Below are 27,408 nucleotides of genomic sequence, written 5' to 3' on the forward strand. Positions count from 1 at the left end.
ACTAAGATAAAACACCATTAGCGTCCCAGAAGCCTTAATAATAAATCTCTTATCCTGACTGTTGTAGTAATAACATTTTGCCCATTGGCATGTATATTTCTTAATAGTAAAGTTTTGAGGCCTGGGATTTAGCTCATCAGCATAAGTGCCTTCCTGGTAAAGTTTTTGGACTGAGCCATTTCAAATTTCAAGGAGCACTGAGTGGTATAATCATAAAAAATCACGTATTGTTATTCAATATCTGTGAAAAAAATATAGGCTTTATAATACATATACATACATATGTATATGTGTGTGTGTGTGTGTGTGTGTGTGTGTCTGATAAAAATCATAAAGTTTTCAGCACTTTGAAGGCTGAGGCAGAAAAACTGCCATGAATTCAAGGCCAGCCTGGGCTACACAGTGACACACCCCCCCCCAAAAAAAAAAAAACAAAAACAAAAAGCAAAAAGCATAAGATTAGTCAAGCTTTATTTTTTTGCTGCTGGTCTGGGTTATCTTATTTAAAATGTATTTTTCAGTACTAGTGCCTGGAGCAGTGCTTAGCTTGGAGCTGTTAGTGAGTTTGTGTTGTTACAGGCCCTGTGTTACAATATTGAATATTTTGAACTTGAGTTGGTAGCTTGAAGTAATCTATAGTTTTGCTATTCATAAATAGCTTTTTTTTTCTCTTCACTTTTCTTTCTTTCTTTCTTTCTTTCTTTCTTTTTTTTTTTTTTTTTAGATAGGATCTCACTATGTAGTTCAGCCTGGCCTTGAACCCTCAGCAATTCTCCTGCCTCATCTTCTCGGTTGCTAGGATTACAGATGTGGGCTGTCACACTGACACTTGCTTCTCTTTATGATGGTGGCACACAGAGGCTTATCAGCAGATTGTAACCAGGCAGGGCAGTGCCACCTTTTTTTTTTTTTTAATTGCTACTGGGGATCAAACTCATGACCTCACACTTGCCAGGCAGACGCTTATGCCACTGAGCTAAATCCCCAGCGCGGCAGTACCACTTTCTGAACCACTGTAACATGGTTTTCAGAGTTACAGTGGCAACATGGTACAAGTCTTTTCTCAACAGTTTCCTTGCACTGTGGTTGCTTACACGCCCACATAAGTATGAGAAATTGGTCTCTCAGTCTGTCTCTCCCCCGCCCCCCAGACAGGGTCTTGCTATGTATCTCAGGCTGATTTTTTTTTTTTTTTTTTTTTTAAGTTTAAGCTGATCTTGAATTATATAGCCCAGGCTGGCCTGAGTCACTTGCTGATCCTCCTGCCTCCACCTCCCAAATGTTGGGACTGGACTACAGGTGTGCACCACCATGCCTGGTTGAAACTTGGTCTCTTTGTCCTATCAGTTCAGGTCTTGCCAGGGCCTAGCTGGTTATCTCATTATTTAGAAGGTGTTAGAGGAAAGGATGGTATCTCATCTCAGATGCCTTGTGACCTTAACTACCCACCAGCAGCCCCTGGGGAGATGACTGCCGGGGAAGAATTCCAGTCGTTCCAGGCTGCAGGTCTCCACTGCTTCTGAAGGACTGTGCTGGTTTAGCAGGAGTGACAGTGAGCACACTGTCTAACAGACTGTTTTTTATGCTTCCGTCTGACATGACTAAGTGTTAAGGTGAAGCATAAACTAAAGTATCTGAAAATCTTTAAATCTTCTTGCTTTGGATTGGCGGTATAGCTCAGTGGTAGAGCTCTTGTGTAGCATACTCAAGGCTCTTGGTTCAATCCCTAGGACCTAAATACCTACCTATCTTTATTTTTATTTTTTTGTTTTGTGAGACAGGGTCTCATTGTATAGCCCAGGCTGTCCTCCATCTCACAACAGTTCTGTGCCTTAGCCTCCAGAGTGGTAGGATTACAGGTGTGAACCACCATGCCAGCCTTGCATTTTTGACCAGTCTTCTGAAGGTCCTTCCTTTGTCCCAAGGTTCTGCGTAGTCTCTTCCTCAGCTGTGTTTGTTTTTGGGCTAGTGGTACTGTTTATGTCTGCATGAATCAGGCACCACCTTTCCTGTTACCATGGCAGCACAGTGAAGACAGGGGTGGTACCCTGGGCTTCTTAGGTGCTTGTGACTTCATCCAAATATTAGATCACCATCCACACTTTAGGATCAGATCAGGCAGACTGCAAGTGGATGGTGTTCGTCATTGAGCTCTTTGTTAGTTTTTGTTTTGTTTTCATTGTAAAACGTGGTTTTATCCACTTAAGTCTATTATTTCCTAATGTGACATTACAATTACTGTTATGCTAGCTTGGTTAATTATAGAGTTCATTTTTTAAGGGAATCTTTTCTGTTTGTTTCTGGTATGTATTTACCATACAGAATCTTTCCGTTTGTTCCAGGGACTTGGTGCTCCAGTGTGTCCTGTTTGTCGTCTTCAATGCCTTCCTCCCCCTGACACCCTCCCTCATCCCCAGAGCTCTGTCTCCTTGCTTCCTGTCGTCTCCCCCTTTTTTTTTACTCTATTTCTGTTTTGGGCTTCTCACATCAAAGAAGCCACATGATAGTATTTCTGGGTATGGCTTATTTCACTTAGCTTCATGGTCTTGAGTCAAACATTTTCCTGCGGGCGACACCAGTCATGTCTCCCTAGGGCTGGCACAGACTGCACTGCACACGTGTGTCTTTCTCCAGGCATCCAGCGGGGTCACAGCTGTCTGTGGCACAAGGCCACCATGCCACACTCTGCCAGGAGCCCAGTCTGCATGGGGCATTGTAGCAGGACAGCATCAGCTGTGTTAGCCAGATACCCAGGAGAAGGGGAACTGGGGCGAATGGGATTTCAGTTCTCAGGCCTCTAAGGAATTCCATACTGGTCTTCACCGTGGTTATACTCATTTACGCTGCTGCCGTCCACATAAGGATTCTTTTTGCCCCTAGTCTGTCAGCAATTGTTTTAGAGTTCTGGATGGTGGCCATCCTGACAGGAGTAAGGTGGAATCTCAGAGTCTCAAAGTGGCTTTGTTTTGTGTGTGTTTTTTTGAGGCAGGGTCTCACCATGGAGCCCAGGCTGGCCTCAAACTCATGGTGATCCTCCTGCCTCAGCCTCCCAAGTCCTGGGATGACAGGTGTGTATTGCCACACTTGGCTCAGTGGTTTTGACTGTATTTCTTGAATGCTATAAATGCTGAATAGTATTTCAGTGCTTGGCCACGTACAGCAGTTTACTTCATTTGCTTATTTTTGATTGGGTTTGATTTTGACAAGCTTTTAAAAAAGTCATTTAAAGATTCTTGATATTTGTCCTATCTTTCCTGTCCTAGAAGAGTAGCTGGCAAATGTGAGTTTTTTTCTTTGTTTGTTGTTTTTTGGTTGGTTTTTGTTTTTGTTTTGTAACTTACCTCTTTACACTGTTGTGTGTTTCCTTTGCTGCAAGAAAACATTTGAATTTGATGTACTCCCTTTCAGTGATCTTTGGTGTCTTAGTTACTTTTCTCATTATTGAGACAAAAAAACAAATACCCAGAGTTAAAGGAGGAAAGGTTCATTTCGCTCTGGGTTTGCAGATTCATTCCTTAGTCAGCTGGCCCCAGGGTCAGTGGCAGGCAGATGGTAGCAAAAGCAACAAGGGGGAGACAAGCCTCCTTCTGTCCCTTGTATTGTATCTGGGATACCAGAATTAGGGCACTGCCAAACCCATCGGTGGTCTGATTTTGTAATGGCCCACCCTTAACCCTCGCATCGCACCATCACTCAGTCACACACTCTGGATCCAGCTACCTCTGCAAAAGCCCCACCTATCACTGCATGAGACTGGGGCCCGTGGAGACACAAGCCATGACATTTAGTGTCACTGCCTGTGCTGCTGAAGTTCTATTCAAGAATTCCTGTCCTGTGCCTGTGGCTTTCAAGAATTTCCCCTATACTATCTACCAGCAATTTTAGCATTTCTGGTACCAGTAAAACTGGTGTTCTGTTTTGTTTTGTACGGAGGATTGAACTCATGACCTTGCACATGCTAGGCAGGTGCTTATGCCACTGAGCTAAGTCCCTGCCCATTATTTCTGTTTTTATTTTTTATTTTTATTTTTATTTTTTATATTTATTTTATTTTTGTTTTTATATTTAATTTATTTTATCCCATTATTTGTTTTTATATTTAGCTTTCTTTTTTTCTTTTCTTGTCCCCTTCTCTCCCCTCTCCCATATCTAGTTCTTTCTTTTGTTTTTCTTATTTTGAGGCAAGAGTTTCACTATGCTGTTCAGGCTGGCTTTGAATCACTATGTAGCCCAGGCTACCCTCAGACTTGGAGTGATCCTTCTGCCTCAGCCTGCCAAGTGCTAGGATCACAGGAATGCAGCACAGGGCTATAACCATTTATTTCTTTTCACTTACTTTTTAATTACATTGTCAATTATATCTAGATGCTTACCCTTTATAGCTTATATTCAAAAACACTAGAATGGTCAACCTTCGAATACTTCAAATATCTATAGGCAAATAGCAAGTATCATAGTAGTGATAGTGGAATGATAAGCAAAATACTCCATTTCAATTATGAAATCTGCATATCACTCAAGGAGATTAGTGCTTGTAGTTCAAAAGTAAACTCCAGCATACTATTCACTGGTATTGACAGAAACAATATTTTTCTAAATACAGAATAAGAATATGTATAGACTTCACATCCTCCTATGGTTTTTGGATATGGACGGTTAAATGCTGTTGGGCATGGTGGTGCATGCACATGTAATCCTGGCATCAAAAGTCTGTGCAGTTTTGTGGGTTAGGGAGAGTCAATAACTGTTTGAGAAAGGATTGAGGATGTAGGTCAGTGTTAAGGTTCTGGATGCAATCCCCATGGAGGCTAGCTGGCTGGATACTTTATCCTTTTGCTTTCTTTGGCTGTGTACATATACCATGATATGCAGCTGAATCTGTGCACCATAGCATAATCCTTCCTTGGGCCTTAATTTGTCCTAACTCTGTTCTAGGAACATAAGAATATCGTCAAATTCATAATTCTCTCTCCTGGGAAACCATACAGTCTTCACCAGTGTAGTGTTTTTGTAGTTTCTGGGGCTCTAGATTATTCAACCAGGAGTTTGCCCATGAGAGGCACGTGCTAACCCACTGAGCTACACCCCAGTTTTCATTAGTTGTTGTACTTTGATAAGGAATAGCCTCACACCCACATATCCAAGGTCACTCAGAGTGGTGCAAGTTACTCATTTTTCCAACAAGTTTCATTATGTAGCTCAGATAGCCACAAACTCAGTAATCCTCCTGCCTCAGCCTTCCCAGTGCTGAGATTACATGCATCGGCTGCCATAGGCTAAGAATGTGATTTGTGACCAAAGGTCTACTGAAGGTTTTCTCAATAATAATATAAGTAGGGCCAGGGATTTAGCTCAGTGACATAAGTGCCTGCCTGGCAAGCATGACGTTATGAGTTCAATCCCTGGTACCAAAAAAAAATAAAAATAGTATGTAATTATGCTGGCTTTTTATGGGTTTTAAGCATTCACTTAACAACTATTCGATGTGGGCCTCCTGTGAACTGAGTTCTGTGCTCAGAGCCAGATGTAGTAGCTACTAGTAGCTACTAACATAAAGCAGCTTCTGATGCACATTGCATTCTAATTCCATGCAGCTGTAGAAAGTTCAGAAATGTACCAGAATATCCTGACCCAGTAATAACCAGTTTCTGAGGAAAAAAGAATGGAAAAAGTAAGGGGAGAGGAAATGCCAGGCATCCAGGGACACACTTGCAATCTCAGCACTTGGGAAACTGAGACAGAAGGATCTCAGCAAGTTCAAGTCCAACCTAGGCTAAGTAGTTCAAGACCAGGCTGTAGTACACAGTGAGATCCTGTCTCAAACAACATAAAATAAATGAATAAAATAAAGAAACTAAAGCATAGGATTAAAAAAGTAAAAAAATAACCAATTTCTGAGTTTTTCATTGGTCGTTTTGTACTGGGGGTTGAACATAGGACTGAGTTATGCCCCAAGGTCTTTTTTGTTTGTTTGTTTAGATAAATTCTTATTACACAGGTTAGATTAAGGCTCAAATTTGCCACTGTTCTGCCCCGGCCTCTCCCAGACTGCTAGAATTACGGCAGGTAGCATCCATTCCTTACTTTTTTCATTTAGGTTAAGGTCAGCCTGTTAATTAACTACAGCTCACCTATGGAAGTCTGTAGCAGTCCTCCACTCACAGACACAGCACAGAGTGAACACACTCTTTCATCCAGGATCGAGTGTTGGTTCTACCTCCAAAGCCCTCCTCATGTTCCTTCTCGCTGGTTTCCACATCTCAGAACAGCCATGCTCCGGCTCTCTAACATTAAGGATTAATCTCCTTTGTGTCACAATTTATTATGTAAAGAATTCTTAGAGTATTTCCCCTCGCTCTTTGACTCAGTGCTTCAGTTAGGAGAATAATCCACCTTCTGTTTAATTGTAAATAATTCTCATTGCTAAGTAATGTTCTGTCATTGTGAATAATTATAACATATTGGGCCATTCTACTGGTGATGACATTTTGGTTATTTCCCATGGGGTACCACTGTGCATCGTGCTGCTGACTTTGGGAAATGGGACAGTGCACTAGCGGAATTTCTGGGTTATAGATATATGCAAATTTTCAGCTTTGTTAATACTAATATTTTTCCAAGGCGTTACCTTTTAAAATTTCATTTTAATTGTTCAATTTTGTTTGTTTTTCTTTGCGGGGGGGGGGGTTCTGGAAAGAGGATAGTTCACTGTGTAGTTCAGGCTGCCCTCAAACTTGGGGTGATCATCTTGCTTCAACCTGAGTGAAGGAATAAGGCTTGCCCCAACATGTCCACTTTAATTGTTCTTTAAATTTTACAAATACACAGTGTATTAAGAGTTCCAGTGTCTCCGTATTTTTAGCAATAAATACACTTCTTGATATTTTGTTGTCAATGGGGATTGAACTCAGGACCTTGCACTTGCTAGGCAGGTGCTTGTGCCACATTTCCCCTTGATATTTTGTAATATCAAGTTAACAGTTCTTCTTGGTATGTAGTGTCTCTTCTTCATCCTCTTCTCTCTCCCTTTTTGTTTGTTTTACTTTGGATTTTTTTTTTTTCTTTTTATCGGTAACGGGGATCAAACTCAAGACCGCCTGCTTGCAAGGCAGGTGCTTATGCCGCTGAGCTAAATCCCCAGCCCCCTTTACTTTGGATTTTTGAGACACGCTCCACTATGTAGTTCAGGCTGGCCCCGAACTCACAGTGATCCCCCTGCCTCAGCCTCCCCAGTGCCAAGATAATACGTGTGTTCCACTGTGCTTAGCTTCTTCAACCTCTTCTGCCTGTTTTGTTTTGTTTTGTTTTTTAAATAAACATATAACAGGGCCAGAGATATAGCTCTGCAGTACAGAGCCTGCCTGGCAAGTGTGAGGTTGTGAGTTCAATTCTCAGTATACCCTGCCCCCCCCAAAAAAAAAATATACCCCAAAATTGCTATCCTAATCTTTGTTTTTTTTCCTTGTGGTTGGTGGTGGAGCTCAGGGGCATCAGGCATGCTGGATAAGCACTCTGCCATCAAGACGCCCAGCCACCCCAGGCAGGTTCCACATTAACCATTTTTAAATGCAGTTCTCAGGGGGTGAGAAACAAACAACTCTGCCCCCTTACATTACAACTCCGCTGTCCCCCTTCCCCCTGATAACACTCTACTTTCTGTTCCTTTGAATTTGATAGTTTCAGCACACTTGGATGAGTGCGTTCATGCAGTCTTTGTCCTTTTGTGTCTGGTTTGATATCCTTGAGATTCATCCATGCTGTACCTGTGGCAGAATTAAGGATTGTGTGTATGGACCAAATTTTGTCTGCTCATCTTTGTAGGCCACTGGGGTCACTCTGAAACCAGGTGTATGAAAAGCCCCCTCAAGTACCTTCTGTCAATTCTGGATATAGACTAAGAGGTGGGACTGCTTGATCATATTGAAACTCTAAGTATAAAGGTTTTCAGAAAATGATTCTCTGTTTTGTTTTGCAGTACTGGAGATTGAACCTTGGGGTCTTCACCCTGAGCTATATCACGGCCCCTTCTATTTATTTATTTGTTTTTTTTATTTATTGAGACAGCATCTGCCATGTAGTTTAGGGAGGTCTTGAACTTACTATGGAACCTAGACTGGCTTCAGATTTACAGTGATCCTTTTGCCTTAGCCCCTCAAGTGCTAGGATTACAAGCGTGCACTATCAGATGTACAAGGTCTTCCTCAGTCAGTAAATTTCCCTGTCTGAGCTTAAACTTGGAATCCTCCTACCTCTGCCTCCTAGAACTTAAACTTACAATCCTGCCTTTAGCCTCCTATAGCTCAGTATCCTTATAGGTGTGTACCACTATGCCTGCCTTGGAGGGTGTTTTAAACATGGTTGGATGATTATAGGAGTTACAGGGACACTGCCTTATGTATTGTTCTATACAGCAAAATGCTTTAGTGAACCAGAGATCTATAACTTCCTCACATGGCTAAATGTCAGTATTCACATATATTTGTTTGTTTATTTTTAGTGAAGCTTGGAAGTTTAAGCCTGTAATCCTAGTACTGAGAGAGACTGAGCCAGAAGGATCACAACTGAGTTCCATGTGAACAGTTATGCCAAAACCTGTCTCAAAATGAAAAATAAAAGCCAGGTGTGGTGGGGCCTGTAATCTCAGCACTTGAGAGTCTGGAGAAGGAGGATCACCTCAAGTTCAGGGCCAGCCTGCCTACACATCCAAAAATAAAATAAAGCAAAAAAAAAAAAAAAAAAAAAAAAACCCTTTAAAATTAAAAGATGAAAGTGCTGAGGATAAAACTCATAGTCTAGTCTTCCTTTTTTGAATCCCCATTAATGCTTATATAGATGGACAGAATATTAATTTTTGTTGTGCATTGTGATACTGAAAATTGAATCCAGGGCTCATTGAGCTACAACCCTAAACATGTGATCCTCCTGCTTCAGCCTTCCACTCAGAGGAAGGTTAATCTAAGCTTAAATGTTGGGAGTTGTGGTTCTTTTTATTCAGCTATGTTTGTCCTGTTAATATTTGTGGAAGAAGAGAACAGTTATGTTTTCCTGATCCTGTTTTCTCTCAAAGAAACCATCACCATAATGAAGCAAAACACAGACTCTTTGCAAGTACAGATTCCTCTTCTGCCTGTCTTTTGTTCAACATGTGAACTGACATGCTTTTCGTGCATATTGGTTGTGTAGAGATGAATACAGGACAGTGGATAGTCCCCTGGGCTTCTAGAGAGGTCTCAGCCACTGTTGATCTTAATAGATTCTTTTTTAATAAACTGACAGGAGTAGCCATTGCCTTCACACTGAGGATGCTCGTTTTCCATAGATAAATACATTCTGCTTTTGCAGGTTATCAGAAGAAGCAGTGAGGAAGAGGAGGTTCTTTGTTTGGTCCGGGAGCGCCCAGGCCACCAGTGTCAGACTGCTGTGATGGTGATGCTCATCGTGGTGTGGGATGGCATCCCTCGGCCAATGGCGGACAGACTGTACACGGAACTCACTGAGAGCCTAAAGTCATACAATGGTCACCCGACAGACCGAAGATGTACCCTCAATGAAAAGTAATCAAATCTGTTTTGTACCGCTTTGACATTCAGATCTCTAGTTTATCGTGGGAAATTACTACTTACCTCCCACCTCAGTATATTAAATGGGATAATGGGATTTAAGGTGCCATGGAAGTAAAAGCAGTTAGCATTTTCAGAGAGTTAGTGAAACCAAACTGTGATGCATGCCTCTGTCACTTGGGAGCCTACAGCAGGAAGATCTGAGTCTGTGGGTTCTACCTAGGAAACTTAGCATGTCCCTGACTCAAGAAAGGAAAAGACCTGGGATATAGCCTAACATGAAGGCCCTGGGTTCAACCCCCAGTGTTACAGGGACCACAGTTTTGGGGGTGGTGCTGGTGCCCAAATCCAGGCTCTTCCTCAAGGCTTACTGGGTACCCCAGCCCTGAATGGAATGACACCCCTACTCTGTAGGGGATTCTTTGTCTGCTTCCCTCTTCGCCACCTGGCCTTGCTCACATAGAGTGGGACAGAAAGGGATTTTAACAGAAAGTTCCTCCTAAGGGGCTAGCAGCGTCAGTATTTTCTCTATTCACAATAAAAGATTAGCTGTTTGCTTATGTTCTGATAAATGTGTTGTCACATTTGAGTTTGGGGCCATTTAATAGGGAAAGGGCATCAGTGTGAGTGTGATTGTGATTGTGTTCTAATTACTGAGTCCTTTTCTGTGGTTAAGAGCCACTGGCTATTCTTTTATTATCTGCTTCCTTTCAGAAAGGTTCGAGCTGGGGTCGGGGTCTGTTGTCCTGGCTGATGTTTAACTAGAAGGTCACTTATCCTCCTTGTGTAATGTTTGAGTGCTGGGACTGCAGATCTGGACCTCCACACTGGCCCTTTCTTATTTTCTTTGTCAGCTGTTAATTATTCTAGGCCAGTTTTCTAAGGGATCACTGTTCATTTTGTCGCCATTTTTATATACTGGGGCTAGTAAAGCTCTGTCCAGAATGTGTTTGCAAATACTCTTCCTAATCTGTCTTTATACTTTTTGCTATGCTGTCTTTTCCAAAAGTTTCTTTAGTTATGCAGTAAAACAGATCTCAACCTGTTGAGTTTGTTTTTTAAAGGTGGTTAGGTATGTTTCCCACTTTTACAAGTTAAATGATAATAATAGATACATGTTTTCTTTTTTTGTGTGCAGGAGATTAAACCTATGGCCTTATGTATGCTCCCACTGAGTTACGTCCTTGGCCCTATACTACATAAGGCTGCTCTGGGTGGTGGCACACACCTATGATCTTAGTATTCTGGGAGGCTGAAGCAGGAAGATCCCCATTTGCATTTTAGCAAGACCCTATCTCAAAACTTAAAAAGGGCTGGGAATGTAACTCAATGTGAAGGCTCTGGATAGGCTCTCACTACTGCCACTCCCTAAAAGTTATTATTCAAAGTATAAGTTTAAAAGTATGTATAAAATTTTCTTCTCAATCCACATACAAAATTAACATCTGATTATTTTCTAAAGTTTACAAATAACCTTGACTTATTTAATCCTCCCAGTAAGTTAATGTGTTTTTATTTTGCCTAATGTAGATACATCACATCATTTTTGTTTTGTTTTGTTTTTAAATTGTCTTGTACTAGGGATGCAACTCATAACTTCATGCTTACCAGGCAGGCACTTATGCTACTGAGCTGAATCCTCAGCCCACCACGTCATTTTTTTAAAAACTTCATTTTTACAGAAAATGTGTAAGACTACTTCAGTGATGCTGCGGCGTGGTGGTACATGCCAGAGGCAAGAGGATCACTGGGAGTTGGAGATCAGCCTGTGCTACAAAGTGAACTCAAGGCCAGCCTGAATTGCATAACCCAACCCTGTCTCAAAAAGACAAAAATGAAAACAAATCAAAACAGAAAACCAACAATTGAAGTGAATTTTTATATATCCTTATCTAGATCCAGCATTACTGTAGTTTTTCTATACATGTGTAAGCACACAATAAATATAGTGTTACTGTTGATTTACTTTTTTTATTTGAAAGCATTTATGCATTCCCACCCCAATAATCAGTCCATCAGAGTGGATTTACCTAATGTAAGGATATTCTTTTATATAACCACAATATAATTATCAGGATAGTGAAATTTAACTTTAATGGAAATACACAGACTTGTAGTGTATGACTCTACTCCCAGAGTTGAGGAGGCAGGAAAAAGGATTTTTAGTTTGAGATCAGTCTGGCCTACATCACAACATACTGGCTCAGTAACCCCCCCCCCCAAAAAAAAAACCTATTATGTAATGTCTACTTTATATTAAAACATGTAGTTTCCAGTCATATGCATCATCGTAATTTCCCCCATCTCAGATTTGGAATATTTTATTATTTCGTCTTTTTTTGTGTCTAAATCCAGCTATCTTGGTGTTTGCCTTTCATGGCATTGAAAGTATTGACCAGGAAATGATATTTTTGTTGATTCTTAGTTAATTTTGGCTTGCCTTCTGATTCAAATCTGCTTTAGAATTATTGACAGTTAAGTATGGAGGTATTTGCCCATAATGCCAGCACTCAGGAGGTCTGAGGCAGGAGGGTTGCTGCGAGTTAAGGGCCAGCCTTTACCATAGTGAATTAGGACCAGACTGAACTCTGTCTCAAAAAACAAAAAGCCAACAACAAAAAACAAACATCATTGGCAGTGTACTGTACTCAACATTAAACGTAAACTATCTGAAGTCAGTTTGTTCCTTTTTGGTGATACTACCTGAGGAAACTACTAAGTCTCATAATTTGTCATATTTTTAAAATAGCAGTTAATAATAAGTTAAACTACATTTTCTCTTCAATTTTTTTTCCAAGGCATACATAAATTACTTATTTTTCCCTTGGTTTAGTAGCTTTAATTTCCTTGTGAAATTTCAAATTTAATGTAACCCCTTTGGCTTCATTTGTATCTTATTTGTCTTCTTTTTCAAGTTGTTGTGCCATCTTGTGCTCCTTCTAAAGATCCATCCCATCTACATAAGAAGTTTAAGGGAAAGTTAGAATAGCTGAACCAGTCTTCATCTTAACTCTTCATTTTTTCTTTCTTTTGTTTTTGTTTTTTGAGAAAGGGTCTCACTGTGTAGTTCATCTTGAACTCATAATGCTCCTCCTGCCTCAGCCTCCGGAGTGCTAGTATTATAGCAATGTGCCATCGTGCCCAGATTATCATTTTACAAGTGCTGCATTCTATTAGAAGTTTTAACTCTTAATGTGACTTTAAAACCACTAAAAGAATGTGTGCTATTTTCTTTGTGTTATAAATATATATCCTAACCCTTGTCAGTTTTACTGTAGAGTCTAACTTAGAGCTTCAGGATTACCCAGAAATGTTACATTTACCAAATTATTGCTAATTTATTCTCATTTTTATACTCAGTCTTTCTTTAAAATTGACAGCAAATTTATATTCAATGTTACATTCTCTCTTAATTCTCAGGAAATGTGTGGGTCTCATTTTTGACATAAAGGATCTAAGATGTAAAAAGATAGTGTAGCATTCTAATTTTCATTTCTAATAGGGAATAAATCTGCGTTTTAAAATCGAGGCGCAAGCTGGTCATGGCGGTGTATACCTGTATCCCAGCACTTGAGAGGCTGAGGCAGGAGAATTGTGACTAGTTTGAGACCAGCCTGGACTGCAGAGTAAGACGCTGTCTCAAAATTTAAAAAAAAAAAATCAGGCCCATTATTTCTTCACGTCACATATATGCAAATCAAACAAAGTGATTGGTTTTAGCTCCCTAGGTCTAAATATTTTAGAATTGTATATTTGCCATTTATTTGTATTTAACATTTTGAATGAATTTTTTATATAAATTGTAGTTATAAAATGGATACATATAACCTGTCATTGGCTATCGTGTGTGTATTTCCCAAGTTCTGTGACCTGAAATGTTTTACTCAAGGAAGTCTCCTGCTTTCTGAGTTGACTCCCTTGCCGTTACCATGTTACAGTCGTACCTGCACATGCCAAGGAACTGACCCCGAGACCTGCGGAGCTTCATTCTCTTTCGGCTGTTCATGGAGCATGTATTTCAATGGATGCAAATTCGGTAGAAGCCCAAGTCCCAGAAGATTTAGAATTGATCCAAGTTCTCCCTTAAATGTAAGTGTCCTTTCTGTTTTTAATTACACAATGTATATATAAATACGTTTCTTTAGCTTTTTCGAATGCTAACAAAATTAAAGTTTAAAAAGTAATAAAATACTAAATATATAAACATATAATTTAAAATTCTAAAGAAATTGAGAGCTTCAATTATCAACCCAAATCCCAGTTGTCCCTGGCCTGCCTCCCCTTCTCTTGCTCCCCAAACCCCAAGGAATTTATTGTTAAAAGAACCTAGAATTCTTTACCCAACCAGAGTAGGAAAAACCATTTGCCAGCATTTCAAAGACTCAGAAAGTTTACTACCCACAGACCTACTATGAAAGAATTACTAAAGGACGTAATCCAGCAAGAAGATGCGTGAAACCGGAACGAGTCTGTCAGGAACACGTGGCCATGGTGAGCAAAGAAATTAGTCAACCTTGGTGTTAAGTTGTAATAAGCTAAATAATTAAATTTTTTAAATATAAAAAAGAACCTATAAATATAATTCCATATTCTTTTCACATTGAGGGTGGGGAGGCAGGGGGAGGTGGTGTGACTCAGAAGAGATGCAGTATGGTAATGTGTTCTGCTTTGTTTAGGGGAGGAGGATTTAATTAACCTGGAGAGCTGTGTTTTCCAAACTTGGAGCAGTGACCAAAAGTACAAAACACATTATAAACCTCTATGCACATACATTCATAGACATAAGTAAAATAAAATAATACATTACTTACCTTAAAATTAATACAGTTATCCTGTGGATTTCTCTGACTTATGATAGTATTTTATGTTAAATTTCATTTCTTTATAAAATGATACGGCCTTCTAAGAATTCATGCCCCACATAGTTCGGAAAACACTACTTATAAGTGTTGCATATAGTTGATAAAATATATGTTTAAAAAGGTTTTAAAACAGTTCCTCAAATCACCAGACGTGGTTTACAAATCGCTAGTATGCAAGATAAATAGAATATACAAAATGAAATAGATTTAATCCAACAGTGTATGTCTTACAGTTTATATAACAACTTTCAAAAAGAGCTTAGAATTACTAAACAATCCTCCCTTTAATTCTAGCATTTTCTAGATTTTCAAGCTAATTCAGTAAATCAATGATATAACTCAAAAGTTATTTGCAGATATTTATTATCTCCTGTCTTGAGAACACAAAATAGTTAAGTTACATAATATTATGACTATTAGAGTTTACAGGATGGCTAAATAATAGGCTATCTTGTTAAATTTCCATAACTTGCCTCTCTACCAACAAAGAATCTCTGAAAAAGTTTAGCATATAGTATTCTAGAACCTTTAGTGGAGAACTGTAGCATTTTACTAAAGGTACACATAATATACTTGATAATAGATGCTGTGGTCACACACTGAAAACAGTCTATAGCAGTGCTAGCAAATGTATGGTACACCTGTGTCAGTGGGCTCTTTGTTTTATCACTGAAAGCGCTAAAAGATTCGCCATCACTGCCCTATAGTGTGCTGATCATTCTTTTTTAAATTCACCAGTTTTCTTTCTAAATATGATATACTGGAAGTGTATGTTAGTTTTTGACAGAACTGTTACATTTCTGTATGTTCTTCATCCTGTTAAGTCATGAATGAATGTGAGAACAGTTTGCTTGTGGTGATTTGTAATAATGAGTAACGTCTTACAGTGCTTGTGATACAGGAGGAAACGTGATCATTCCAGGCACTGTCAAAGCCCTGTGTGGCTGAAGCTCTGCAGGCAAGGGACTGTAAGGTGCATGCAGCAGTCTTGTAAGCCACGGCAAGAGGTTTGGAAGATCATAGGAGGGTTTTAAGGAGGAGGAAGAGACTTACACAGGGGTCTCTCTGGGTGCTTTTCAAGTTTTGGATTGGAATTAGCCAGGCATGGGTTTCCAAGGGAGCTTATCACCTAAGAGTGAGTACAGGAAGCAGCCATGGTAGCTTGGAACGGGTTGTCACACAGGAATTGGTGAGCAGTGGTGGATTGGAGGCACTTCTGAATTCTCAGTGTAGTGCTAGAGGCCTGAGTTGGTAGGTAGTGCGATGGTCACACATTGAGTCAGAGCATCGGGGTTTGAAATTCTGAAGGGAAATCTAAGTCAGTACTGCTGACAGTTGGAGAGGTGATCTGGGTGGTAATTATGGCCATAAATGTAGATATTGGGGTCAACAGAAATCAGGTATAATTAAGAGCCAAAAACACTGATAAAGTTTTGATTCGAAGTCACCATTATATGTGACATGCATATTCATTCAAATGAGACAACTAGAAAGCCAGGGCTTTTGCAACATGACTAACGCACCTAACAGCAGAGTGAAACCGAGAGTCACTGATACAAGTGTTCTTCTATTTGTCCCTATTTACCTCCTTTATTTCTTATTTACTTAGGCTGACTTATGACACTGGATGTTCTATAATAGCTACTATTATAAAATATGGCAAAATGATGTCATAACATCGAATAATTAAGACCTATTAGTGTGTAGGAAGTATAGAAGTTACCCGCAATTTTTCTAACGTTTCCCTCAATAAACTATACTCATTACTGTAGAATGCATTATCGTGCTAGCAGTAAAATACAACTACTACCTAATCCAATATTGCATGACCCAGAAAAAAGATCAAAACTGTCTACGTGGTCTTTAGAACATTACTCTAACGTTCCTAGCTCAGTGCAATAATTAATATACAGGTGTAGCATTAGTACCATGATGTTTGTGAGCTACAGTGAGTCACAACCACACAAGTGAACTAATCTGGAAATGAAAACTTTATACATGGACTTCTTGTCAGTTTCTGTCTGGGCCCCCACTCACCCACGCACCCAGGGAGTGAACCCAAGTCTTTCACACTCAGCTGTATCTCCAGGCTTTTTACTTTTTATTTCATAGGATTTCTTGTATAATCAAAAACTGAATCAAAATCAGTAGTAAACAATGTTCATGGGTCCTAGATTGAGCTACATGAAAACATAACTGAGTTCCTGTAGACCCTGCCCTGTTGGGTGGCTCTGGCTTTAAGCTGGATCTTACCACATGGAAAGCGAGCGGTTCCCCCCGACTGTGTTTTAGTGTCTCCACCCAGCAGCTCACCTGCCAGCTGCAGCCTCCTTCCGCTTTCCTCTGTTTGTGCTCTCAGTCTGCTCCTTCTCAAGCTCTACCTTGACTGAAAATGTAATCATGTTGGAAAAACTTACAGTGGTCTTTCAACTACTGTTCCCAGGGTTTCTATTCTACCACTCCGAATACCACAGTCACCTGTTTTTAATACAGACTTACATTAGAAAAAGTCTGTAGCAATCTTAAGTTCTTAAGTGGCTGGCATTCATGGTCCCCATCGTCCCAGCAAACCTTACTCAGCGCAGCTGTTCAGGCACAGAAGATATAACCCTGATCATAGACAACTAGCTACCCACTTGATTACTTTTGATCTACCAGGTGAGGCATCCACTAAACCTGTCATACTCACTTTACCATTCTAAAAACAATAAATAATGATTCATGGTACTATTTTAAAGACAGATGTATTATATTTGAGCCTTGCAGCTTCATGCATGTTCTGCTTCTCTGTTATTGTATAATGTAACCTTGATCACATTATGTCCCCTTGGATGCTTTATTCACTACATTCTTTGTCATCAGGAACCGGATATTTATTGATTTCAAGTACCCAATAATGTTATAAAGTATCATTCTCATCTTTGGCAACATGAGTACTTGTGCAAGTTAACCATTAACAGTGTTTAGTTTTCTAACTAACAACAATTCTCCTTCTAAAAGATCTAATTAGGTATAAAACATTCCTAACAATTCAGATTACGGTAAAGAGACTGGTTTCCCCTGGTAGCTATTTTGTTATGGTAAGTATAGATTATACATCAGCAATTATTTCTAGTGAAGTTTCATACCTTATGCTCATTTTACATGTTATTATAAAATAAACTAGATGGACCATCTTTTCCTATAGGAAAAAAACCTGGAAGATAATTTGCAGAATCTGGCTACAGAATTAGCTCCAATTTACAAGCAGTATGCTCCCGTTGCTTATCAAAACCAGGTATGTTTTGCGACCTTTTATAATGCTTTTCAGCATGGTTCAAATTTCGATATAGAGTGGGATGTGTGGAGATGCACACCTATAATCCCAGCACTCAGGAGACTGAGACAGGAGGAGTACCGCAAGTCTGAGGCCAGCATGGACTACAGAGCAAGTCTGTACCAAAATTTTACAAAAAACAAAAATGTTTTCCTATCCTTTTAAAGTCCTCATTAATAGAAAACTTTTCAAATTTGAACTTTAATGTATAATTTTTGTTGAATAGCTTTTAAAATGATGTAGTGTTGTTAAGTATGTCATCTTGTTAGAGGAGTTGGATCAAAATACCAGGATGGCAGAATTATGTTTGTTTTTACTTTTGAGGATGGTAAGGATTGCATCCAGGGCCCCACACGTGAGAAGAATCCTTAGAATGTGAGAAATTAGGGGCTGGGGATTTAGCTCAGCGGCATAAGCACCTGCCTTGCTAGCAGGCAGTTGTGAGTTTGATCCCTGGTACTGATAAAAACGAAAAAGACCAAAAAAAAAAAAAAAAAAGAATGTGAGAAATTATTTAGAAGCTATACATAAATTGAAAACAAGTATAATAAATTAAAGGTATCTATATAGTGCTTAATATTAGACTCAGAGCTACACATTTTCTTTAAACATCTTTATTTTATTTGGGTTCTTGTGAATAGCATGATATCTATTAAATTCCAGCCTTTTTTTTTTTTTTTTTCTTTTTTCTTTTTGTAATTCTTCAGTTAATAAGATAGAGGCTACTGTGTTTCCCAAACAGACCTCAAACTCCTGGGCTCAGGGCATCCTCCTGCCTCAGCCTTCCAAACTGCTGAGACTATAGGGCGTGTCACTGAACACAGCTCCAGCTTTTCCTTTTCAAAAGACATATGGGAAGAACAGGGATTTAGTTCAGTGACGTAAGTTCCTGCCTTGCAAACGCACGATCGTGAGCTCAATCCCTGGTACCAAAAAGTAATTAAAATAAAAGACATATGGGCTGGGGATGTCGTGCAGTGATAGAGTGCTGGTCTGGCATTTACATTCCCTAGGTTTCAGTCCCAGCCCTAGAAAAACAATGTATGTATTTCAGCTTTGCATTGATGCTAAAAGCTCTGTATGTAATTTATGTCCTTTTATAGGTTTTCTGTCCCTTAAAAGTGTGTGCTATCCTTCCTTTCTTATAGGTGGAATATGAACATGTTGCCCGAGAATGCCGACTTGGTCGCAAGGAAGGGCGTCCATTCTCGGGGGTCACTGCCTGCCTGGACTTCTGTGCGCATCCACACCGCGACATCCACAACATGAACAATGGGAGCACTGTGGTAGGCACACGGGGGCTGCATGTCAGGTAGTTCTGTTATTGCATGCTTGGGCTGCAGCCCTTCCCTGTGATTGCTGTGGTGACAAACCTTATTTACAGTGTGCTTAGGTGTCACACAGGTGCTGTTTATTAGAATTACCAGTGTCTTTCATTCATCCTTTTGGTTTGGTTTGTTTGCTATAAAACAAGCCTCACTTTGTTGCTATGTTTAAATCATATTTTTAATTATGGTATTTTGCTGGGTGAAAGGAGTACAGGATTATTTGAAACACAACTCTGTGTTGTCAAACTGTGATGGTGCTCACCTGTCATGCCACCACTTGGGAGGCTGAGGCAGGAGGATCACATACTCTTAACTAAGTTAATTTTCCTGTTTTTTTGTTTTGTTTTGTTTTTTCTTGGTACCAGCAATTGAACTCAGGACCTTGCACTCGCACTTACCAGGCAGGTGCTTATGCTGCTGTGCTAAAACCCCTGGCCCTAATTTTCGTTTTTGCCATGTGTACTTCAGGGTTTTTGTGACCAACACTGCTGTGTTTGATTTGATCTGGTTTGATTTTTTTGAGGCAGCATCCTTGTAGTCCAGGCTGGTTCTTAACTTCCTTCATAGCCTCAACCTCAGGACCTTGCTCCTGCCTCAGCTGGCTGACCCTGAGCGCATAGGCCTGCACCACTGTACCCAGCAGTGGTTCTTCCCCCGGTCTGTTAATATTCCAGAGTACCAGCATTGTTTGCCACCAGGTTATGTGTATCACAATCACTTGAAATGGGTCAAAACCTTTTTGTTTTTGTTTTGTAGTGTTGTGTTTTTGCTCATGCTCGGCACTGAACCCAGGGCCTTCAACTCATCAGGCAGTCCATTTGAGCCACCCCCAGTGCCTGGACATACCAGAGACACTTAGATTAGGTAGAAGGTAGAAGACCCCGCAGAAGTCATGCAGCAGGCTTTCTCAGAGAAATGAGTGTGCTTGCAGTAAACATGTCAACCTGTGGACTTTCTACTTTTTCATTCATCCTTTTGGTTTGGTTTGTTAGCAGGGGAGGATGGAGTATGAAACATCAAGCCCTGGGGTGCTTGAACAATGAACTATATCCCTAGCCCTTTTGTTTTATTTTTTTTGGGACAGGGTCTCATTTCATGGTCTAGGCTGATCTCAAACTCAAATGATCCTCTTGCCTCATTCTTCTAAGTGCTGGGAATATAGGCATGTGTCACCATGTCCAGCGATTCATTTTTTATTTTTGAGCCAAGGTCTCACTAAATTACCTGTGCTAGATTTAGGCCTCAGCTTTTCTAAGTGCTGAGGTTACAGGTCCACACTACCTCACCTGGCTCATATCACCTTGAGAAACAGAAAATTCACCTTTATTTTTGACTGAATCACTTTGTTTGGTTTATACAATAATTTTGAAACATTAAGTCTTAGCTCTAGGTTGTTACAGTTGTCTTGGTTACATTTTTCTTATTGCTGTGACAAAATATTTCACACCCAAAATTAGAGAAGGAAAGGTTTACTTAGCTCACATTTTGTAGAGGTTTCAGTCTGTAATCATCTGGCTCCAAGGCAAGGTAGCATGTGCACAGGAGCAACATTTCAATGCTCAGGAAAACAGCAATAGAAAAGACAGGGGCTGGGGCTGGGGATTTAGCTCAGCGGCATAAGCGCCTGCCTTGCAAGCAGGCAGTCGTGAGTTCGATCCCCGGTACCGGTAAAAACGAAAAAGACAAAAAAAAAAAAAAAAAGAAAAGACAGGGGCAGAGCAAGCCTGTTTTCCTCACTTATATTGTAAGTCAGCTACATTCCTTGGGAGGGTGTCCCACTCATACCATCTGGCTGCCCGCCTCTTACAGATACTGAGGATGTTACAAAGGGCCCTGGACCCCTGCTAAGTCACTTACTTAAACTTCAGACTGACTCTCTCTCTCTCTCTCTCTCTCTCTCTCTCTCTCTCTCTCTCTCTCGCTCTCGCTCTCTCTCTCTCTCTCTCTCTCCTCTCTTCTTTCCTCTTTCCTCTCTCCTCTCTCACATTTTGACCTCAAATTGATACAATGTACAATATCCTTAATGGCTGGCTCTCTATAGTCCTCAATGTAAATAATCTTTGAGACCTTTTCTTTTTTCCTTTGTTAAGACAGTGTCACTATGTAGCCAAGGCTGGCCTCAAACTGACAGTGATGTGCTTGCCTCAGCTTCTCAAGTACATGGGTTTATAAACAAATGCCACTATGCAGTGCAAGCCCAGTGTAATCCAAGTGATGAAGTTATATAAATCCATGGTGAGCCCTCCATGGCAGCGCTCACATATCATCTCTGCCCTCAGGAGGCTGAGCCAAGAAGATTGCTGTGAGTTGGAGACCAGCCTGGGCTATACAGTGCTATGAGACTGTCTCAAAAACAAACAAACAAATAAACCAAACAGATGGTGGCACACACCTGTAATCTCATCATGGCAGAAGGATCCTATAAGTTCAAGGCCAGTTTGCACTAGCTAGCAAGACACTGCCTCTAGAAAATACCAAATTATAATAACAAAAATTCACCCTGGTGAATCCCCACCATCATCATCACTCCCCCAATTATTATTATTATTATTATTATTATTATTATTATTATTATTAAATGCAAGATCTCCCTCTGGGACTATAGGTTCACGCCACCATGCCCAGCTCATCATCAAACTTTGGTCAGGACATTTTCTACAAGCTGCTTGGCGGTCAGGCAGAATTAGGATCAGAGTAAAACCAAGTTTTAGTCGCTCTAAATTTTCTTTTTCACCAACTTCTCAGCAGTGTTTTATGTATTTTGCTCATTGCTAGGTTTTGTTAATGAACTTTTTTAGTAGTACGTGTATACCTTGCTAAATGATTGCATTTATTGTGGGGGAGTTGGTGCATGTGCACACCTCTTAATTTGTTGTTTTTGTCGTTGTCCCCTTCCCCTCCTGTCTTTCACTCCAACTCTTGGTCCCTTTCTCATCAGCAAAAACTGTAGTTCCATTTTTATCCCCTTAAGTTCTCTTCCCTAACCCTAACCCTCCCCATTGCCTCCAGATTTTCTCTTTGTCTTTTTTTCTTTTTATGGGTACCGGAGATCGAACTCACGAACACCTGCTTTCAAGGCAGGCGCTTGTGCTGCTGAGCTAACTCCCCAGCCCCCAGATTTTCTTACCTTGAAATTCTACCTAAATCTCTCCTTTCACTCTCTCTGTTTCCTAATCTTCCTGATTATCCTTATATCCTCCCCCTATCATCCCCTCTTTAGCCTCCCATGGACAAGTAAGCCAGCCTAAGTAAACTGGGCGAGCTAGGGGTGGTTGGATGCCTATAACACCATCACTTTTGGAGGCTGAGATGGCAGGATCACAAATTTGAGCCCAATTTGAGAAATGTAACAACTTAGCGAGACCCAGTCTCAAAAACTAAAAAGGCTGTAGGTCAGTGTGAAGCCCCTGGTTTCAATGCCCTGTACTGAAAATCAGTCAAGCAATTCAGGCATTCTGGTATGTGCTTATACTGACAGCTACACTGGAAGTTCAGGAAAGACCATCGTTTGATCCCAGAAATTTCAAATCCACATGGACAACATAATGAGACCTTGTCTCAAAAACAAACAAAAAACCCAGGTGTGGAGGTGTAGGCTTGTTGTAGACCCTGCACTTTGAAGGCCAAGGCAAAAAGATCACTGTGTGTTCAATGCCGGCCTGAACTACATAGCAAGGCCCTATCTCAAAATAGTAATAATAATTATTATTATTAATTCATTAACAGCCTTGTTGAACATGTAATCAACGAAACATGTGTCAACAAGTAAACATGTATCAACGAAAGATTTCTGATTCCAAACATTTTTATACTATTACCAGTTTAGCCTGTATGGCTGTTCTCCCATACTAGCTTATAAATGCTACTATAAATATTAAGAAAGTACTGTGAGTTTTAAGCCTATACCTACTTTTGCTTTACCAGCTGTCCTAGTTACTTTTCTCATTGCTGTGAAAAACTACATTTAAAAAGAACAGTTTATATCAGTTCACTGTTTGTAGATGTTTCAGTCCATAGTCAGCTGGCTCCAAGGCAAAGCCCATGGCAGAGGGGCTTTCCAATGGAAAAACAACCCATGACAGGACAGATAGAAAACAGGCAGCATGGGGGCTGGGGATTCAGCCCAGCGGCATAAGCGCCTGCCTTGCAAGCACACCGTCGTGAATTCGATCCCTGGTACATATAAAAACAAAAAAGACAAAAAAAAAAAAAAAAGAAGAAGAAGTAATAGAAAACAGGCAGCTGGGGCTGGGGATTTAGCTCAGCGGCATAAGCACCTGCCTTGCAAGCAGGCAGTCGTGAGTTCGATCCCTGGTACCAATTAAAAGGAAAAGGACCAAAAAAAAAAAAAACAGGCAGCGCGAAGAGGCTGCCTCCCTTCTTTTCCCTGTAACCTACCAAGGGCACAAGCCTAATGGCTGGTGACACCCATACCCAGCACTATATGCTGAACCACACCCATAATCCAGTATTGTCAAAGCCCCTAAATAGGACCACTAAATAGATACAAGCCATTCCACCATCTGTATGCTTTGAGTTCATTGGGAAACCCAGCACACTTTGAAAATCATATATTCCTGTTTCATTTATTTCCAGTCTTTCTTAGCTTAGAATAAGCTCTTATCTCTAGGGAGAATGTTTTAATGAAAAATAATGAAATCATTTCTGATGGATTTGTAGTGATCTTTGAAAAGTAATTATAACTAAAATATTAGTTGGTACAGCAGAATATTAATATTAGGTTGCAAAGGTCAGGAAGTCTCTATGTGATGTTCATTCCCATTTATCTACAGTGTGTGAGTATATCCTTGAGAGTTAGAGGATATCAAGGCATGGAGGTACACACCTGTAGTTCTAGAACTTGGGAAGCTGAGGGAGGAGGACTACCATGAGTTTGAGGCCAGGGTGAGCTACATAGTAAGTTCAGGACCAGCCTGAACTACATAGTGAGACCTTGTCTCAAAACAACACCAAGTAAAAGAAGTAAGAACTGTTAACTGATTGGTAAAATATGATCTACATGCAGAGGCCTGGTTCCATCTTCAGTACCCCTTAAAATGTAGAACAACAATCAGGGAAGAGGTAGGGTGCACTGAGGGGAACGTTTTTTAAATGTTTACCTGTAGTGGTTATACTTGTTGAGCAGAGTTGGTATGTGTACATAACAGGTTAATTCTTTGTAAGGATTCCCTTCCCACCCCAAGAACACATTTTAAGTGAATACATACATCTATAAGATTGATACATTTATATATGGTATTCCTCACTGGATAGAAGGGAAAAATATTGGCTCAGAAAGAAAATAAAAATGGCCCAGGCTGGGCATCTTGTGACAAACATCTTTTGTGCCAATGTTCTGGGAAGCTGAGGTAAGAGGATGAAAAGTTGCAGCCCACTTGGGCAATTTAGCATCCTCGCATGGCTCTCTGAAAATGCACCAAGGGCTGAGATGGTGCTCAGTGTGCAGGGCCCAGGTGCGGGGCCTGCTGCTGCCAGGAGGGAAGACTGCATCCAGGACCTGTGCTCCCACCTGCCCCTCTCCTCCCTGCAGGTCTGTACTCTGACCCGGGAAGACAACCGCTCCCTGGGTGTTGTCCCTGAGGATGAGCAGCTCCATGTCCTCCCACTGTACAAACTCTCTGACACTGATGAGTTTGGCTCCAAGGAAGGCATGGAAGCCAAGATCCGCTCGGGGGCCGTGCAGGTCCTTCAGCCCACACGCAGGAAGAGGACACGTTTCACGCAGCCGGTACCTCGCTGTGGCAAGAAACGGGTGGCAATGATGACTGAGGTCCTGGAGCGTAAGATCAGGGCAGTAGAGAAGAAGCAGAGTCCTCGGGTCAAGCGGAAGAACAACTCTGCCGTGGCCAATAATGGGAAGGCGACATCACTACCCAGCCCAGGTGAGCCCGGGACCTGCCTGCCTGCTCTGTGGCCTTGTGTGGGTAAAGGGGTTGGACTTCCCCTGAATCTGCTGTTCTCTCTCATGTGTCTTTGAGATGAACTAATATGAGAGAAGATAGTAGTCTAGTCACTAGTTACTCTTTTATTGTTTGTTTGAGACAAGGTTTTATTACATATTCCAAACTGTCTGTAAACTCAAAATATAGCCCACGCTGTCCTCAAACTTGTGGCGATCTTCCTGCCTCAGCCTCCAACTACTGGGCTTATAAGTGTGCTCAGCCACACCCAACCAACTAGAATCTCAAAGTTTTATTTATTTATTTACTGGTACCAGGAATTGAACTCATGACCTCGTGCTTGTCAGGCAAGTGCTGTGCTGCTCAGCTATATCCCTAGTTCTTGGTTCTTTTTAAAATCATATTCTTACCATTGTGCCTGTGAATTCTCTGTGTATTTTCAAGCCCCACATACTCTTCTTGGCAAAGATGAAATTATGGAAGCCTGAGGCATCCATTTGAGTCATGCAGGGCCCGTGAGTGGTCCTGGGGGCTACGGGCTGGGGCTACATCTACTTGTGTCTATCATAGGAGGTCGGCTGCAAATGTGGGCATTTGAATGAGGTCTTGGGTGAATCAAGGATGAGCAGCTCCATGTCCTCCCACTGTACAAACTCTCTGACACTGATGAGTTTGGCTCCAAGGAAGGCATGGAAGCCAAGATCCGCTCGGGGGCCGTGCAGGTCCTTCAGCCCACACGCAGGAAGAGGACACGTTTCACACAGCTGGTTGGCAGTGGATCACTGGAGAAGCAGTGTCCCAGTACAGGGAAGAAGCCAGCGGTAGGTCTAGGCCCAGAGTCTACCTGTGTGCTAGAGGTTGGCAGAAACAGAAGTAGCAGGGGAGGAGGTCAGAAAAATGAGCTGAGGCCGAGCAAGGCGCCCGGGTTTGGGGGACCAGCCTCCCTTGTGAGCTACAGGAGAACAGGTCACAGGAAGCCTTGATCAGGCTCCAGCATAAACCTCGTTACTGGCTTGAAACCAGAATGAATTGGGCCAGATGATACAACTTTGAGGAACTTGTAAAAAGCTCCTCCTAATAACAGGGAGAGGATGGAGCTAGAGCCACAGTGGCTAAGGAATGAGAGCATGAGAAATATCTGGATCAGACATGCTTGTGGTTGATACAGGGTTTCACTATGTAGCCCAGGCTGGCCTTCGACTCAAGCAACCCTCCTGCCTTTGCTGAGTAGTGGGACTGTAGGCTTGTAATTACAAAGTATGTTTTGAAGAGAACTTCAGTAGTATTCCTGATATATTACACATGGAGTTAGCTAGATGTGGTGGTGTATACCTGTAATCCCAGGACTCACAAGACTGAGGCAGGAGGATCTCTAATTTTGAGACATCCTGGGTCACATAGTCAATTCAACCTGGAAGGATGCAGGAACCTTCAACCAGTGAGGAGAGATGAGCAGGTCTGGAGAGTTAGATGGGGAGGGGAGAGCTCAAGTTTTGACATGACTAGTGGAGTTGTGAGATGTTGAAACATATAACCTAGAGACCAGCAAGCACTGAGACTCAAGTTACAGCAAGGAAACTAAAAGAGGTACAGAAGAAATCTAAGGAAAAACCCTGAGAACTGTGTATTTTTAGGTTTCGGGAATGAGGAGGCACTAGCAGGAGAGACTTGGAAAGTCTGTTCAGGCAGGGGTGAAACCAGGTTCTCCTGTTTCAGGAAGGAGACAAATCATCAGTGTTACTCCTAGGAAAGTGATTCAGAAGATAGGTGCCACTGTCACATTTGGAGGCTGCTGGTGGCCCTGCAAAATTCAGGGCAGTGGTGAACTGCAGAATAAATGAAGTGAATTTCAGTGGAAAAGGAAGGATGAGAGGAATTCTTTGGTAACAATAAAAGGGACCAATGGAATGCAGTAAAGATGATAGAGTTGAGACCTTTTTAATGGACAACTTTTGGAAATACACAAAGTAGAAATTGTATAACGAGCCCCATTTCCCTCTCCACAGCCCAGTTTTTCAATACAAAATCATTCTCCTTTAATCTCATTCAGGCCTCACCCCTTAGAGATCTGATATTGTCACTGAAATGAGAAATCTTTTTTAACTGTGGTACTCATAACAACACAAGTACAGAAGCCTCCTCCTGAGACCATGCACCAGGAGGCTAATTACTCCCTGGGAAGGGTGGCACTGGGCTCTGGAGAGGGCCTGCCTAGTCCATTTTATGGTTCAGGAAACATTCATAATCTTTTCTGTAGTCTTAATTTCACTGCAGTTAGCATTCTTGTCATTCTTTTGTTCAGTGGTTTTCTTTTAAAAAGCAAGATTGTCCTTATTAATAATTTGGTACAAAGAGTCAAAATAAATGCTTAAGGCAGCATGTTGCTGTGTGCTTATTGTCCAAGTACGTCAGAAGGCTGAG

General features: G+C 41.0%; 1 protein-coding gene across 3 annotated transcripts in view; it reads left to right on the top strand.

Annotated features, from left to right (window-relative positions):
- Nucleotides 1–27,408, top strand: part of Tet1 (tet methylcytosine dioxygenase 1) — a 98,223-nt gene that overhangs the window by 58,109 nt on the left and 12,706 nt on the right. For all 3 annotated transcript variants that reach the window (XR_010044320.1, XM_013156854.3, XM_063239603.1), the window contains exons 6-11: nucleotides 9,343–9,554; nucleotides 13,499–13,649; nucleotides 13,965–14,051; nucleotides 17,610–17,699; nucleotides 18,887–19,024; nucleotides 24,618–24,969. Coding sequence is in view for 2 of the 3 variants with exons in the window: in XM_013156854.3 (XP_013012308.1) it covers nucleotides 9,343–9,554; nucleotides 13,499–13,649; nucleotides 13,965–14,051; nucleotides 17,610–17,699; nucleotides 18,887–19,024; nucleotides 24,618–24,969 (1,030 nt within the window). In the remaining variant the exon portion in view is untranslated. The remainder of the gene's footprint in view (nucleotides 1–9,342; nucleotides 9,555–13,498; nucleotides 13,650–13,964; nucleotides 14,052–17,609; nucleotides 17,700–18,886; nucleotides 19,025–24,617; nucleotides 24,970–27,408) is intronic.

Source organism: Cavia porcellus, unplaced genomic scaffold, assembly GCF_034190915.1.
Source record: "Cavia porcellus strain 051 isolate PalLab524CR breed Dunkin Hartley unplaced genomic scaffold, mCavPor4.1 scaffold_28, whole genome shotgun sequence".
Taxonomy (NCBI): Eukaryota; Metazoa; Chordata; class Mammalia; order Rodentia; family Caviidae; genus Cavia; species Cavia porcellus.